General features: G+C 49.1%; 1 protein-coding gene across 9 annotated transcripts in view; it reads left to right on the top strand.

Annotated features, from left to right (window-relative positions):
* The window catches only part of LOC129869636 (disabled homolog 1-like), a 116,840-nt gene that overhangs the window by 57,375 nt on the left and 43,420 nt on the right, over window positions 1-16,045 (top strand). For all 9 annotated transcript variants that reach the window (XR_008761998.1, XR_008761999.1, XM_055944232.1 and 6 more), the window contains exons 3-5: window positions 9,415-9,554; window positions 10,305-10,403; window positions 12,109-12,240. Coding sequence is in view for 7 of the 9 variants with exons in the window: in XM_055944232.1 (XP_055800207.1) it covers window positions 9,415-9,554; window positions 10,305-10,403; window positions 12,109-12,240 (371 nt within the window). In the remaining 2 variants the exon portion in view is untranslated. The remainder of the gene's footprint in view (window positions 1-9,414; window positions 9,555-10,304; window positions 10,404-12,108; window positions 12,241-16,045) is intronic.

The raw sequence follows: 16,045 nt of genomic DNA on the forward strand, positions 1-16,045 counted from the left end.
TGTGTGGGTGTGTAGAGTGCAGTGCGTGTGTCTGGGTAGTGTCCAGTGTGTGTGTGTGGGTAGCGTCCAGTGTGTGTGTGTGTGTGTGTGTGTTTGTGTGTGTGTGTGTGTGTGTGTAGGTAGAGTCCAGTGTGTGTGTGTGGGTAGCGTCCAGTGTGTGTGTGTGTGTGTGTGTGTGTGTGTAGGTAGAGTCCAGTGTGTGTGAGCGTATGTGTGTGTGTGGGTAGAGTCCAGTGTGTGTGTGGGTAGAGTCGTATGTGTGTGGGTAGAGTCCCAGTGTGTGTTTGGGTAGAGTCGTATGTGTGTGGGTAGAGTCCAGTGTGTGTGTGTGGGGGGGGGGGGGGGGGTAAGAGTCCAGTGTGTGTAGGTAGAGTCAAGTGTGTGTGAGTAGTGTACAGTGTGTTGGTGTGTGGGTGGTTGGGTAATGCCCAGTGTGTGTGTGTGTGTGGGTGGGTTGGTAGAGTCCAGTGTGTGTGGGTGGGTAGAGTGTAGTGTGGTTGGCGCCAGTGTGTGTGTGTGTGTGGGGGGGTAGAGTCCAGTGTGTATGTGGGTAGAGTTGTGTGTGTGTGTGTTTGTGGGTAGAGTCCAGTGTGTGTATGTGTGTGTGTCTGAAGGTAAAGTCCAGTGTGGGTGTGTGTCTATGGGCGTAGCGTCCAGTGTGTGTGTGGCTGGAGTCCAGTGTATGTGTGTGGGTGGGTGGGTAGAGTCCAGTGTGTGTGTGTGTGGGTGGGTAATGTCCAGTGTGTGTGTGGGTGGGTGGGTGGGCTGGTTGAATGTGTGTGTGTGTGTGTGTATAGAGTCCAGTGTGTATGTGGGTAGAGTAGTGTGTGTGGGTAAATTCCAGTGTGTGTGTGTGTGTGTGTGGGGGGGGGGGGGGGTATTGTCCAGTGTGTGTGTAGGTAGAGTCCGGTGTGGGGGTGGGTAGAGTCCAGTTCGTGTGTAGGGGTAGAGTCGAGTGCGTGGGTGGGGTTAGAGCCCAGTTTGTTGGTGGGTGGGTTAGTGTTCAATGTGTGGGTGGGTGGGTGGGTGGGTGGGTGGGTAGAATCCACAGTGTGTGTGTGTGTGTGGGTAGAGTCCAGTGTGTGTTGGGGGGTGGGTCGAGTCCAGTGTGTGTGGGTGTGTAGAGTGCAGTAGGTGTGTCTGGGTAGTGTCCAGTGTGTGTGTGTGGGTAGAGTCCAGTGTGTTTGTGTGTGGGGTAGAGTCCAGTCTGTGTGTGGGTAGAGTCCAGTGTGTGTTGGGGGGTGGGTCGAGTCCAGTGTGTGTGGGTGGGTAGAGTGTAGTGTGGTTGGCGCCAGTGTGTGTGTGTGTGGGGGGGTAGAGTCCAGTGTGTATGTGGGTAGAGTGTAGTGTGGTTGGCGCCAGTGTGTGTGTGTGTGTGGGGGGGTAGAGTCCAGTGTGTATGTGGGTAGAGTCCTGTGTGTTTGTGTGTGGGGTAGAGTCCAGTCTGTGTGTGGGTAGAGTCCAGTGTGTGTTGGGGGGTGGGTCGAGTCCAGTGTGTGTGGGTGTGTAGAGTGCAGTGCGTGTGTCTGGGTAGTGTCCAGTGTGTGTGTGTGGGTAGCGTCCAGTGTGTGTGTGTGTGTGTGTGTGTTTGTGTGTGTGTGTGTGTGTGTGTAGGTAGAGTCCAGTGTGTGTGTGTGGGTAGCGTCCAGTGTGTGTGTGTGTGTGTGTGTGTGTGTGTAGGTAGAGTCCAGTGTGTGTGAGCGTATGTGTGTGTGTGGGTAGAGTCCAGTGTGTGTGTGGGTAGAGTCGTATGTGTGTGGGTAGAGTCCCAGTGTGTGTTTGGGTAGAGTCGTATGTGTGTGGGTAGAGTCCAGTGTGTGTGTGTGGGGGGGGGGGGGGGGGGTAAGAGTCCAGTGTGTGTAGGTAGAGTCAAGTGTGTGTGAGTAGTGTACAGTGTGTTGGTGTGTGGGTGGTTGGGTAATGCCCAGTGTGTGTGTGTGTGTGGGTGGGTTGGTAGAGTCCAGTGTGTGTGGGTGGGTAGAGTGTAGTGTGGTTGGCGCCAGTGTGTGTGTGTGTGTGGGGGGGTAGAGTCCAGTGTGTATGTGGGTAGAGTTGTGTGTGTGTGTGTTTGTGGGTAGAGTCCAGTGTGTGTATGTGTGTGTGTCTGAAGGTAAAGTCCAGTGTGGGTGTGTGTCTATGGGCGTAGCGTCCAGTGTGTGTGTGGCTGGAGTCCAGTGTATGTGTGTGGGTGGGTGGGTAGAGTCCAGTGTGTGTGTGTGTGGGTGGGTAATGTCCAGTGTGTGTGTGGGTGGGTGGGTGGGCTGGTTGAATGTGTGTGTGTGTGTGTGTATAGAGTCCAGTGTGTATGTGGGTAGAGTAGTGTGTGTGGGTAAATTCCAGTGTGTGTGTGTGTGTGTGTGGGGGGGGGGGGGGGTATTGTCCAGTGTGTGTGTAGGTAGAGTCCGGTGTGGGGGTGGGTAGAGTCCAGTTCGTGTGTAGGGGTAGAGTCGAGTGCGTGGGTGGGGTTAGAGCCCAGTTTGTTGGTGGGTGGGTTAGTGTTCAATGTGTGGGTGGGTGGGTGGGTGGGTGGGTGGGTAGAATCCACAGTGTGTGTGTGTGTGTGGGTAGAGTCCAGTGTGTGTTGGGGGGTGGGTCGAGTCCAGTGTGTGTGGGTGTGTAGAGTGCAGTAGGTGTGTCTGGGTAGTGTCCAGTGTGTGTGTGTGGGTAGAGTCCAGTGTGTTTGTGTGTGGGGTAGAGTCCAGTCTGTGTGTGGGTAGAGTCCAGTGTGTGTTGGGGGGTGGGTCGAGTCCAGTGTGTGTGGGTGGGTAGAGTGTAGTGTGGTTGGCGCCAGTGTGTGTGTGTGTGGGGGGGTAGAGTCCAGTGTGTATGTGGGTAGAGTGTAGTGTGGTTGGCGCCAGTGTGTGTGTGTGTGTGGGGGGGTAGAGTCCAGTGTGTATGTGGGTAGAGTCGTGTGTGTGTGTGTTTGTGGGTAGAGTCCAGTGTGTGTATGTGTGTGTGTCTGAAGGTAAAGTCCAGTGTGGGTGTGTGTCTATGGGCGTAGCGTCCAGTGTGTGTGTGGCTGGAGTCCAGTGTGTGGGTGTGGGTGGGTGGGTAGAGTCCAGTGTGTGTGTGTGTGGGTGGGTAATGTCCAGTGTGTGTGTGTGTGTGTTTGTGTGTGTGTGTGTGTGTGTGTGTGTGTGTGTGTGTGTGTGTGTGTGTGTGTGTGTGTGTGTGTGTGTGTGTGGGTAGAGTACAGTTTGTGTGTGTGTGTAGGTAGAGTCCAGTGTGTGTGTGGGTAGAGTTGTATGTATGTGTGTGTGTGTAGGTAGAGTCGTATGTGTGTGTGTGTGTGTGTGTGTGTGTGTGTGTGTGTGTGTGTAGGTAGAGTCCAGTGTGTGTGTGCGTATGTGTGTGTGTGGGTAGAGTCCAGTGTGTGTGTGGGTAGAGTCGTATGTGTGTGGGTAGATTCCCAGTGTGTGTGTGGGTAGAGTCGTATGTGTGTGTGTGGGTAGAGTCCAGTGTGTGTGTGGGTAGAGTCGTATGTGTGTGGGTAGAGTCCAGTGTGTGTGTGGGGGGGGGGGGGTAAGAGTCCAGTGTGTGTTTGGGGGGGTAAGAGTCCAGTGTGTGTAGGTAGAGTCAAGTGTGTGTGGGTAGTGTACAGTGTGTGTGTGTGTGTGGGTGGGTGGGTAGTGCCCAGTGTGTGTGTGTGTGGGTGGGTTGGTAGAGTGTAGTGTGGTTGGCGCCAGTGTGTGTGTGTGTGGGGGGGTAGAGTCCAGTGTGTATGTGGGTAGAGTCGTATGTGTGTGGGTAGATTCCCAGTGTGTGTGTGGGTAGAGTCGTATGTGTGTGGGTAGAGTCCAGTGTGTGTGTGGGTAGAGTCGTATGTGTGTGGGTAGAGTCCAGTGTGTGTGTGGGTAGAGTCGTATGTGTGTGGGTAGAGTCCAGTGTGTGTGTGGGTAGAGTCGTATATGTGTGGGTAGAGTCCAGTGTGTGTGTGGGTAGAGTCGTATGTGTGTGTGTGGGTAGAGTCCAGTGTGTGTGTGGGTAGAGTCGTATGTGTGTGGGTAGAGTCCAGTGTGTGTGGGGGGGGGGGGGGGTAAGAGTCCAGTGTCTGTTTGGGGGGGTAAGAGTCCAGTGTGTGTAGGTAGAGTCAAGTGTGTGTGGGTAGTGTACAGTGTGTGTGTGTGTGTGTGGGTGGGTGGGTAATGCCCAGTGTGTGTGTGTGTGGGTGGGTTGGTAGAGTGTAGTGTGGTTGGCGCCAGTGTGTGTGTGTGTGGGGGGGTAGAGTCCAGTGTGTATGTGGGTAGAGTCCGGTGTGGGGGTGGGTAGAGTCCAGTTCGTGTGTTGGGGTAGAGTCGAGTGCGTGGGTGGGGTTAGAGCCCAGTTTGTGGGTGGGTGGGTTAGTGTTCAATGTGTGGGTGGGTGGGTGGGTAGAATCCAGTGTGTGTGTGTGTGTGGGCGGGGGGGGGGGGGTAGAGTCCAGTGTGGGTGGGTGGGTTAGTGTACGGTGTGTGTGTGTGGGTGGGTGGGTAGAGTCCAGTGTGTGTTGGGGGGTGGGTCGAGTCCAGTGTGTGTGGGTGTGTAGAGTGCAGTGCGTGTGTCTGGGTAGCGTCCAGTGTGTGTGTGTGTGTGTGTGTGTGTGTGTGTGTGTGTGTGTGTGTGTGTGTGTGTGTGTGTGTGTGTGTGTGTGTGTGTGTGTGTGTGTGTGTGTGTGTGTGTGTGTGTGTGTGTGTAGGTAGAGTCCAGTGTGTGTGTGTGGGTAGCGTCCAGTGTGTGTGTGTGTGTGTGTGTGTGTGTGTGTGTGTGTGTGTGTGTGTGTGTGTGTGTGTGTGTGTGTGTAGGTAGAGTCCAGTGTGTGTGTGTGTGGGTAGCGTCCAGTGTGTGTGTGTGTGTGTGTGTGTGTGTGGGTAGAGTCCAGTGTGTGTGTGCGTATGTGTGTGTGTGGGTAGAGTCCAGTGTGTGTGTGGGTAGAGTCGGATGTGTGTGGGTAGAGTCCAGTGTGTGTGTGGGTAGAGTCCAGTGTGTGTAGGTAGAGTCAAGTGTGCGTGGGTAGTGTACAGTGTGTGTGTGTGTGTGGGTGGGTGGGTAATGCCCAGTGTGTGTGTGTGTGTGGGTGGGTTGGTAGAGTCCAGTGTGTGTGGGTGGGTAAAGTGTAGTGTGGTTGGCGCCAGTGTGTGTGTGTGTGGGGGGGGTAGAGTCCAGTGTGTATGTGGGTAGAGTCGTGTGTGTGGGTAAATTCCAGTGTGTGTGTGTGGGGGGGGGGGGGGGGGGGTATTGTCCAGTGTGTGTGTAGGTAGAGTCCAGTTCGTGTGTAGGGGTAGAGTCGAGTGCGTGGGTGGGGTTAGAGCCCAGTTTGTGGGTGGGTGGGTTAGTGTTCAATGTGTGGGTGGGTGGGTGGGTGGGTAGAATCCAGTGTGTGTGTGTGTGTGGGGGGGGGTAGAGTCCAGTGTGTGTGTGTGTGGGTAGCGTCCAGTGTGTGTGTGTGTGTGTATGTGTGTGTGTGGGTAGAGTCCAGTGTGTGTGTGTGTGGGTAGCGTCCAGTGTGTGTGTGTGTGTGTGTGTATGTGTGTGTGTGGGTAGAGTCCAGTGTGTGTGTGCGTATGTGTGTGTGTGGGTAGAGTCCAGTGTGTGTGTGGGTAGAGTCGTATGTGTGTGGGTAGAATCCAGTGTGTGTGTGGGTAGAGTCCAGTTTGTGTAGGTAGAGTCAAGTGTGTGTGGGTAGTGTACAGTGTGTGTGTGTGTGTGGGCGGGTGGGTAATATCCAGTGTGTGTGTGTGTGTGGGTGGGTTGGTAGAGTCCAGTGTGTGTGGGTGGGTAGAGTGTAGTGTGTTTGGCGCCAGTGTGTGTGTGTGGGGGGGGGGTAGAGTCCAGTGTGTATGTGGGTAGAGTCGTGTGTGTGTGTGTTTGTGGGTAGAGTCCAGTGTGTGTATGTGTGTGTGTCTGAAGGTAAAGTCCAGTGTGGGTGTGTGTCTATGGGCGTAGCGTCCAGTGTGTGTGTGGCTGGAGTCCAGTGTGTGTGTGTGGGTGGGTGGGTAGAGTCCAGTGTGTGTGTGTGTGTGTGGGTGGGTAATGTCCAGTGTGTGTGTGTGTGTGTGTGTGTGTGTGTGTGTGTGTGTGTGTGTGTGTGTGTGTGTGTGTGTGTTTGTGTTTGTGTGTGTGTGGGTGGGTGGGTGGGTGGGTGGGCTGGTTGAATGTGTGTGTGTGTGTGTGTGTGTATAGAGTCCAGTGTGTATGTGGGTAGAGTCGTGTGTGTGGGTAAATTACAGTGTGTGTGTGTGGGGGGGGGGGGGGGGGGTTGTCCAGTGTGTGTGTAGGTAGAGTCCGGTTTTGGGGTGGGTAGAGTCCAGTTCGTGTGTAGGGGTAGAGTCGAGTGCGTGGGTGGGGTTAGAGCCCAGTTTTTGGGTGGGTGGGTTAGTGTTCAATGTGTGGGTGGGTGGGTGGGTAGAATCCAGTGTGTGTGTGTGTGTGGGGGGGGGGGGGTAGAGTCCAGTGTGGGTGGGTGGGTTAGTGTCCAGTGTGTGTGTGGGTGGGTAGAGTCCAGTGTGTTTGTGTGTGGGGTAGAGTCCAGTCTGTGTGTGGGTAGAGTCCAGTGTGTGTTGGGGGGTGGGTCGAGTCCAGTGTGTGTGGGTGTGTAGAGTGCAGTGCGTGTGTCTGGGTAGTGTCCAGTGTGTGTGTGTGGGTAGCGTCCAGTGTGTGTGTGTGTGTGTGTGTGTGTAGGTAGAGTCCAGTGTGTGTGTGTGGGTAGCGTCCAGTGTGTGTGTGTGTGTGTGTGTGTGTGTGTGTGTGAAGGTAAAGTCCAGTGTGGGTGTGTGTCTATGGGTGTAGTGTCCAGTGTGTGTGTGTGTGGGTGGGTAATGTCCAGTGTGTGTGTGTGTGTGTGTGTGTGTGTGTGTGTGTGTGTGTGTGTGTGTGTGTGTGTGGGTTGGCTGGTTGAATCCAGTGTGTAGTGTGTGTGGCTGGGTAGAGTCCAGTTTTTGTGTGTTTGGGTAGCGTCCATTGTGTGTGTGTGTGTGTGTGTGTGTGTGTGTGTGTGTGTGTGTGTGTGTGTGTGTGTGTGTGTGTGTGTGTGTGTGTGTGTGTGTGTGTGTGTGTGTGTGTGTGTGTGTATAGAGTCCAGTGTGTATGTGGTTAGAGTCGTGTGTGTGGGTAAAGTCCAGTGTGTGTGTGTGTGTGGGGGGGACGGGTGGGTAGAGTCTAGTTCGTGTGTAGGGGTAGAGTCGAGTGCGTGGGCGGGGTTAGTGCCCAGTTTGTGGGTGGGTGGGTTACCTCCCCCTTTCTCTCACACTCTCTCTGTCTACCTCTCCCTACCTCCCCCTTTCTCTCACACTCTCTCTGTCTACCTCTCCCTACCTCCCCCTTTCTCTCACACTCTTTCTGTCTACCTTTCCCTACCCCCCCCTTTCTCTCACACTCTCTCTGTCACTCTTGGCATTTCATGTCGCTCACATGCCGGGGAGACATTCTAAAGGAAAGTGGGGGTGTCATGTGTGTGTGTGTTTGAGTACTTGGAAGCATGCCTATACAGTGCCCTGAAAAAGCATTTGTCCCCTTTCTGATTTTCTCTTTATTTAACTAGGCAAGTCAGTTAAGAACAACTTCTTCTTTTCAATGACAAGATAAAGGGATCCTGAGATTCTGACTGTGGAATGTAGTGCTTGGTTTTCACCAGGAATAATGGGACCCATGTCGTCCAAAATGTTGACTCAGTTTGCCAAAAAAGCACCTGGAAGCAGCTGGATGATCATCAAGACTCTTGGAAGAATGTCCTATGGACAGATTATTCAAAAGTATAACTTTTTGGATGACATGGGTCCCATTTTGCCTGGTGAAAACCAAGCACTGCATTCCAGTGGTTTGGGGATGCTTTGCTGCCTCAGGACCTGGACGACTTGCCTTAATATAAGGAACCATGAATTCTGCTCTGTATCAGAGAATTCTACAGGAAAATGTCAGGCCATCCGTCTGTGAGCTGAAGCTGAAGCGCAGCTGGGTCATGCAGCAAGACAATGATCCAAAACACACAATCAAGTCTACATGAAAATGGCTAAAAAACAACACATTTGAATTTTTGGAATGGCCTAGTCAAAGTCCGACCTAGTCCCAATTGACATGTGGCAGGACTTGAAACAAGCAGTTCATGCTTGAAAACCCACAAATGATACTGAGTTAAAGCAGTTCTGCATGGAAGAGTGGGCCAGAATTCCTCCACAGCGACGTGAGAGACTGATCAACAACTACAGGAAGTGTTTGGTTGGAGTCATTGTAGCTAAAGGTGGCACAACCAGTTATTGAGTGTTAGGGGGAAATTACTTTTTCACATGGAGATATTGGGTGTTGCATAACTTTGTTTATTAAATAAATGAAATAAGTATTAAATTGTGTTATTTGTCCAATCAGGTCCCCTTTATTTAATATTAGATTGTGGTTGAAGATTTGATAACATTCAGCAATAAAACAAAATGCAAAAGTAGAGAAAATTAGAAAAGGGGCAAATACTTTTTCTAGGCACTGTATGTTCTGTTAGTCTGTAAGTGACAGCCAGTCATAGTGGCCGAAAAAAGCAGGATTAAATACTGCTATGGGTGTCAGGTAGCTTAGAGGTTACAGAGCAACTAAAGGATTGGCGGTTCGACTCACAGGGCTGAAGGGCTTCTGTCATCAGTACCTCAGTACTTACTGCCGTTGTTCTCTTCAGCAAGACACTTAACCCCTAAATCAAATCAAATCAAGTTTATTTTATATAGCCCTTCGTACATCAGCTAATATCTCGAAGTGCTGTACAGAAACCCAGCCTAAAACCCCAAACAGCAAGCAATGCAGGTGTAGAAGCACGGTCCCAATGCCGGTCCCTGGTCCCAATGCTTCCTGCCTGCCTGTCGTATGTGGGTGGTGCTTCTAATCTCAGGGTGATGGAACAGGGTAAAGGTCCAGAGACAGCTGAAAGAGAGATCAGTCTAAACACTCATGCCCTGAGGATCTTTCTCTCTCTCTCACTCTCCTCCTCTCTCCCTCTCTATTGTCTGAGAGGAGTACTCTACTCAACACAGAAGATAACATAGAGAAAGGAGCAAGGACAACACACACACACATACACACATTCAATACACACACAGAGACAATAAAGAGCATGTGGAGAGAGGGGAAACAGAGAGAGGAGATAAAAACAAAATGTCATGCCATCATTCAATAGAATGGGGAGGAAGAGAGAGAATGGGAGAAAGAGAGGTTGAATTGGGGACGAAGAGATGCACTGCAGCATGTTGACCTAGCAGTGTATTTGTGTCTGTATTTGAGAATGAGAGGAATACTGAAGCCATTTGCCAATCAAATGACAGCAGAATACTGTGTGGCTTTCTTGTTCTTGACAGTGTACTAATACTCTCTTTACAGCTGGATCATAATAGGAGGTGCGTGTGTGTGTGTATGGTCATGTGTGTGTACTGTACTGACCCTGTGTGTCTCTGTCTCTCTCAGGGCAGGATCGTAGCGAGGCCGGGTTGATCAGGCGGTTTAAGGGGGATGGCGTTCACTACAAGGCCAAACTTATCGGTCTGGACGAAGTCACCGCTGCACGCGGAGACAAACTCTGTCAAGACTCCATGATGAAGCTCAAGGTGACTGTGTGTGTTTGACCCTGAGGCCAGGGAATGAGGGGGGAGGATGAAGATGGGCGAGAGAAGCAGTGAGGAGGAGGATTTTGGCTCCTATCTCCATTACATACTGGGTAATTGTGCAAGGGCAGGATGGGGTGAAAAATGAGAGGGGTGCGGAGAAAGGAGATAGAGGCTAGGGTTGATGGGCGAGGGAGAAGGATGAGGACAGGGGTAAAGAGCAGAGGTAGATGGTACATTGATCAAACCGTTTCCCTCTTTGCTCATCCAGACAGAAAATCCAGCCATCCACACACGCGCACACACACACACACACACACACACACACACACACACACACACACACACACACACACACACACACACACACACACACACACACACACACACACACACACACACACACACACACACACACAGACAGACAGACAGACAGACAGACAGACAGACAGACAGACAGACAGACAGACAGACAGACAGACAGACAGACAGACAGACAGACAGACAGACAGACATTTCCGATCTGTCCTCCTCTTCCGAATCAAATCAAATTTTATTTGTCACATACACATGGTTAGCAGATGTTAATGTGAGTGTAGCGAAATGCTTGTGCTTCTAGTTCCGACCATGCAGTAATATGGAACACGAAGTGAGGCGGCCATCTCTCTCGGAAGTACTTCCCTGTTCTTCTCCATCTAAAGTCAGTAATGTGTGTATATGTGTCTATAACCCTGTTGTGTGTGTGTTCTGTAGGGTATAGCAGCGGCAGGGCGGTCGAAAGGAGACCACAAACAGAAGGTGTTTCTAACTGTCTCCTTTGGAGGGATCAAGATCTTCGATGAGAAGTCTGGGGTAAGTTTCAGAGTGTGTGTGTGTGTGTGTGTGTGTGTGTGTGTGTGTGTGTGTGTGTGTGTGTGTGTGTGTGTGTGTGTGTGTGTGTGTGTGTGTGTGTGTGTGTGTGTGTGTGTGCGTGCGTGTGCTTATGTGTGTGCATATGTGTGTGTGTGTAAGATATTGCTCCAAGGGGACAGGTGGACCTGTTAATGAGGCTGCTCTAAGGAGTCCCAAGGGAAATCAGGAGGACCTAATTGAAACCACCTCAGTAGATCAGAATACAGACCTGCTTTATCGGCTGATTGGCAGAGAATAGCGTCGCAGTCTGTCTTCCTCTGTGTGTGTCTTTGTGTCTGGTTACTGGGGGCTTTGTTTGTGGTGATCTTATGTGCTAGGCTGCCACTAGAGGTGTTTGTGTGTGTGTGTGTGGCCTTGCCTTTCAACATCGCACACTGCAAACATATTGCTTACATCCCCATCCCGTCCTCCCTCCCTATGGATAGATGAGCTGGATTGGTGGTTGGATGAATGGATGGATGGATGACCTCTCTCATGGAGGAGGGAAGGTCATGGAGGGAGGAGCTGTTTGAGATTGAAGAGAGGAGCGAAGGAACAATCTCTCCTCCGTCCCCACAGAGGGCGGACGCTCGTGTTCTCTCTTTCTGTCACGGATGAACGGAACACCCAGGAGGGGTGGAGAGAGGGCGAGGCCTTTAACAGAAAAATAAAAAGTGTGTGTATGTCATCCCCTCTCCAGCCCCAGCCTAATACAAGACATCTGGGTTCCATGTCCAATCTACAGGCATGGGATGTGTGTGTGTGCGTTCATGCGTACTTGCATGTGATCACAGGGCCTCTCCTGCTGGGGGTGGGGGTCTTATTATTGTCACATCAGTCAATGGGAGTAATGATAATCATCAGCCTAGTTAATAAATATAGGACACATCAGTCACACAGAGTTACTGTCTCCTCTCGTACCACTGTAGCTGCTGCTGGGTGCTCTGTAGTACTGTCAGCTCTGTCAGAGCTCTGTGTGGGGTTGACAGATGCACGTCTCTGTGTGTATTTGGGCTCCATGCTATGTTCTGAGATTGCCTCTGTCTGTAGTGTCACATCCAGGGAGTAAATGTAGTGATCGACTCGACTGCCTGCAGAGACGCGACTCTCATTGTCACAGACATACACTGTCACACACATGCAGGCACACGCAGCACGCGCGCACACACACACAGACACACAGTCCCAGCTCTGGTTCACTGGGACAACCAATGCCATCTGCCATGGGCACAGCCATCCCTCCCTGGCACAAACCACTCTGGCTAAACTGGAGGGAGTAGGGGAACTAAAGACTGTTAAATGTAGCAGGTGTGTGTGTGTGTGTGTGTGTGTGTGTGTGTGTGTGTGTGTGTGTGTGTGTGTGTGTGTGTGTGTGTGTGTGTGTGTGTGTGTGTGTGTGTGTGTGTGTGTGTGTGTGTGTGTGTGTGTGTGTGTGTGTGTGGGTTGAAGAGGTCTAATCCCTCCCTCCTGCCTGGCACAGAAACACAACACAGAGGCTCATAGGGAATAGTGGGACTGTATCCCTCTGTCTGGCCACTTCCTGCTGAGGGCTGCCTGAGCTCTGAATAGAACTACTGCCAGATCATCCTCTCCTCTTTCCTCTCATCTGTTCATCTCTAGATCAATGCTTCTGTCTGTGATGACTTTGTGTTTCTGTCTCTCTCAGGTCCTCCAGCACCACCATGCTGTCCATGAGATCTCGTACATCGCTAAAGACATCACGGACCACCGAGCCTTTGGCTACGTCTGTGGGAAGGAGGGAAACCACCGCTTTGTAGCTATCAAGACCGCTCAGTCAGTGAGTACCACACAATTTGTGAATGTGTGTGTATGTCCATGATCCCTATTGCCCTCTGCTAGCCACGGGGAACATTGTCCGGTTGACATTTAGATAATGACCCCTGAATTAGCTCTCAGCAGATAGACACATGCAGAGCACAGTCTGCCCTGCTGCTGTGGCATGTGTGTGCGTGCGTGCATGGAGAATAGCGATAGAGTCTATATTCTCACTATTTTGTTGTTGTCTGCGTCTTAAATTCCTGTGGGCAGGTTCTGCGTGTAGACATAGAATCTGCCGGAATGGAATGGGATGTGTCAAATGATGAGCGGCAGTAGTTTTGGTCTTTGGGTTTTCTTCACTGATTATATGGACTAGGGGTGTGAACGTTTAAACATTAAACGTTTAAACATTAAAACATTTAAATGAAATTGGGATCATTAACGTTAAGAGTTAATGTGATTTTTTTGGGTTCCTATTACAAAGTATGTCATTGCCCTTCTAAAACGCCACTGCCCCTGTTTACAACAACAAGAATGAAAGCTGCAAGCAGCATTGGTCCCTCCCCAGCGGGTGGAGACGACAACTCCAAGCCTGGAGCGCATCCTCCAGAGGCGGGGCAGAGACCAGCTACACTTCTGCAGACGCAAGGTGTTCATCTTTCCTGACCTCAGCTCGAATGTCGCCAAGAAAAGAGCTAAATTCTTCGATGTGAAACGCAAACTTCATGCGAAGAAAGTGAATTTCTCACTCCGCTTCCCTGCTCGTCTGCACATTGAACATGCCGGGGGGGAGCTCCAATTCGACTCCCACGAGGACGCCCAGCATTGGTTCGACAGTCACTTATGAGTTGTATCTTGGATCTATGACCTACTCTTTTGCCAGCCTAGCATGCATAGCCTTCTTTTTCTCCCTGTTGCCATTAAAAATTACTGATACTGTCTTGTATGGTTGTCATTTAAGCTACACATTTGGGAGGTCCTTTTTATTTGGCTAGATGGCTAATGTAGTAATGCATGGCTACAATTCCAGGCTTTTGCAGAGCTTAGCTCTGTTGTTTTTTCTTTATTTTTGTCTAGATACTTACTGAAGGACTTTTCACTACTTTATTACGCCCTATTGATCATTCGTATGTGTACAGACACTCAGCCTCTTTTCTTTTTTGTAACAGGGTAACATACTGTGGGACACTTATTTGGCAATCCTTAACCTGTCTAGGATCAGCGTGGCGCTAGCGGCACACCCCCCCCCCCCCACTGAAAAACCAGTGCCGCGAAATTCAAAAAAAATATTTTTTTTAAATATTTAACTTTCACACATTAAAGTCCAATACAGCTAATGAAAGACACAGATCTTGTGAATCCAGTCAACATTTCCGATTTTTAAAATGTTTTACAGGGAAGACACAATATGTAAAGATGTACATCTATTACCTAAAAACACATTAGCATAATCCACCATCTTTTATTTGTCCACCAACACCAGTAGCCATCACCAATTCGGCTAAACTAAGATATTTATAGCCCCTAACCAACAAAAAAACTCATTAGATGACAGTCTGATAACATATTTATGGTATGGGATAGGTTTTGTTAGAAAAAAGTGCATATTTCAGGTATATGGCATAGTTTACAATTGCACCCACCGTCACAAATGGACTAGAATAATTACAATGAGCAACGTGTTTACCTAACTACTAATCATCAAACATTTCGTAAAAATACACAGCATACACGAATCGAAAGACACAGATCCTGTGAATACAGACAATATTTCAGATTTTCTAAGTGTCTTACAGCGAAAACACAATAAATCGTTATATTAGCTTAGCACATAGCAATTAGCAGCCCAGCATTGATTCTAGCCAAAGTGAGCGATAAAAGTCAACATCGCCAAAAGATATTAATTTTTTCACTAACCTTCTCAGAATTCTTCCGATGACACTCCTGTAACATCACATTACAACATGCATATACAGTTTGATCGAAAATGTTTATATTTAGCCACCAAAATCATGGTTAGACAATGTGAAATGTAGACAAGCTGGTAAAGAAAAAGTCCTTGCGCCACTTAGACAGTGATCTACTCTTATACATAAATACTCATAAACGTGACTAAAAAATATAGGGTGGACAGGGATTGATAGACAATTTAATTCTTAATACAATTGCGTTATTACATTTTTTAATTTATCCTTACTTTTCAATACAGTTTGCGCCAAGCGAAGCTACGTCAAAAAACATGGCGTCCTAAGCCACTAAAATGTTTCGACAGAAACACGATTTATCATAATAAAAATGTCCTACCTTGAGCTGTTCTTCCATCAGTATCTTGGGCAAAGGATCCTTTCTTGGGAGAAATCGTCTTTTGGTGGAAAGCTGTCCTCTTGCCATGTGGAAATGTCAACTGCGTTCGGGATGAACTGAAAAGCATGCCCAACTTTTCACATCGTTGCAAAAATAAATGTCCCAAAATCGCACTAAACGGATATAAATTGCTATAAAACGCTTTAAATTAACTACCTTATGATGTTTTTAACTCCTATAACGAGTGAAAAGATGACCGGAGAAATATAACAGGCTAAACTAACGCTTGGAACAGGTGCGCGCCGATGTCCTCTAGGCGCATGACGCAGCTCCAAAAGAATGACTAGCTTCAGGGTTTTTTCATTTGTAGGGCCTGTGAACGCGCAATCGACCCCATTGGAATCGTCATCACGTAAAGGCATCCAGGGGAAGACGTAAGAAGTGTCCGTATAGTCATAGCAACGACAGTGCCCTTTTAACTGACTTCAGAAGAGTGGCCAACATTTCTCAAATCTGACTCCATGTCAGGGAAATTGCTGTAGAATGGGCTCTGTTCCACTTAGAGACAAAATTTCAACTCCTATAGAAACTATAGACTGTTTTCTATCCAATACTAATAATAATATGCATATTGTACGATCAAGGATTTTGTGGGAAGCCGTTTCAAAAATTAGCCAAATTAGCATAAATAGTCTAAACAGCGCCCCCATCCCCAACAGGTTGAGACACATTGTATGTGTTGCACTGATTATAGACTCCCTGAGTCAGAACAATTCCGTTTCACTGTTATGGGGTGTGTGTTTTGGTTATCTGTTGACCTTCTTTACCGTTTTGTGAATGCCTTTTCAAATGTATTTCACTACTGGGGCTATGGAGCCTCTCCGCGTTAGGATAGGAACGTTTTCTTTTTATATTTTATATTGTGTATTTTATACCTAACACAGGCTTCAATAGCGCTTCTCCTTAAGAAGGGGAAAGACCCCACTTCCTGGTCTTCATTTAGGCCCCTAAGTCTCCTTAATGTGGATGTAAAGGTGCTGGCGAAGGTGATAGCGAGGCGTCTGGAAGTAGTCTTACCAGGACTCATATCACAGGAACAAACCGGCATTATAAAGGACATATATTCATTTTTTAACATTCGGACGCTGTTTAACATGATTTATTGTAAACAATTCTCCAACTCCCCTGAGGTGGTAATCTTCCTAGATGCAAAGAAGGCATTCGACAGAATTGAGTGGGAGAACCTATTTGCTGTTCTTAAAAAATGTGGATTTGGGGACAAATTTAGCTCATGGATCCATCTCTTGTATACATCTCCCCAGGCCAGTGGCTGTACCAATGACACCCGTTCTGATTATTTTGTCCTGGAATGTGGGACACGCCAAGGCTGCCCACTGTCCCCTTTATTATTTGCTGTCACAAATTGAGCCCCTTTCAGTAGCTTTACGGGCATCCTCCTCTTTCCAAGGTGTAAAGGAGTTGAACAAAGGTTATCATTATATGCAGATGATTTGTTACTC

This window comes from Salvelinus fontinalis, chromosome 14, assembly GCF_029448725.1.
Source record: "Salvelinus fontinalis isolate EN_2023a chromosome 14, ASM2944872v1, whole genome shotgun sequence".
Taxonomy (NCBI): Eukaryota; Metazoa; Chordata; class Actinopteri; order Salmoniformes; family Salmonidae; genus Salvelinus; species Salvelinus fontinalis.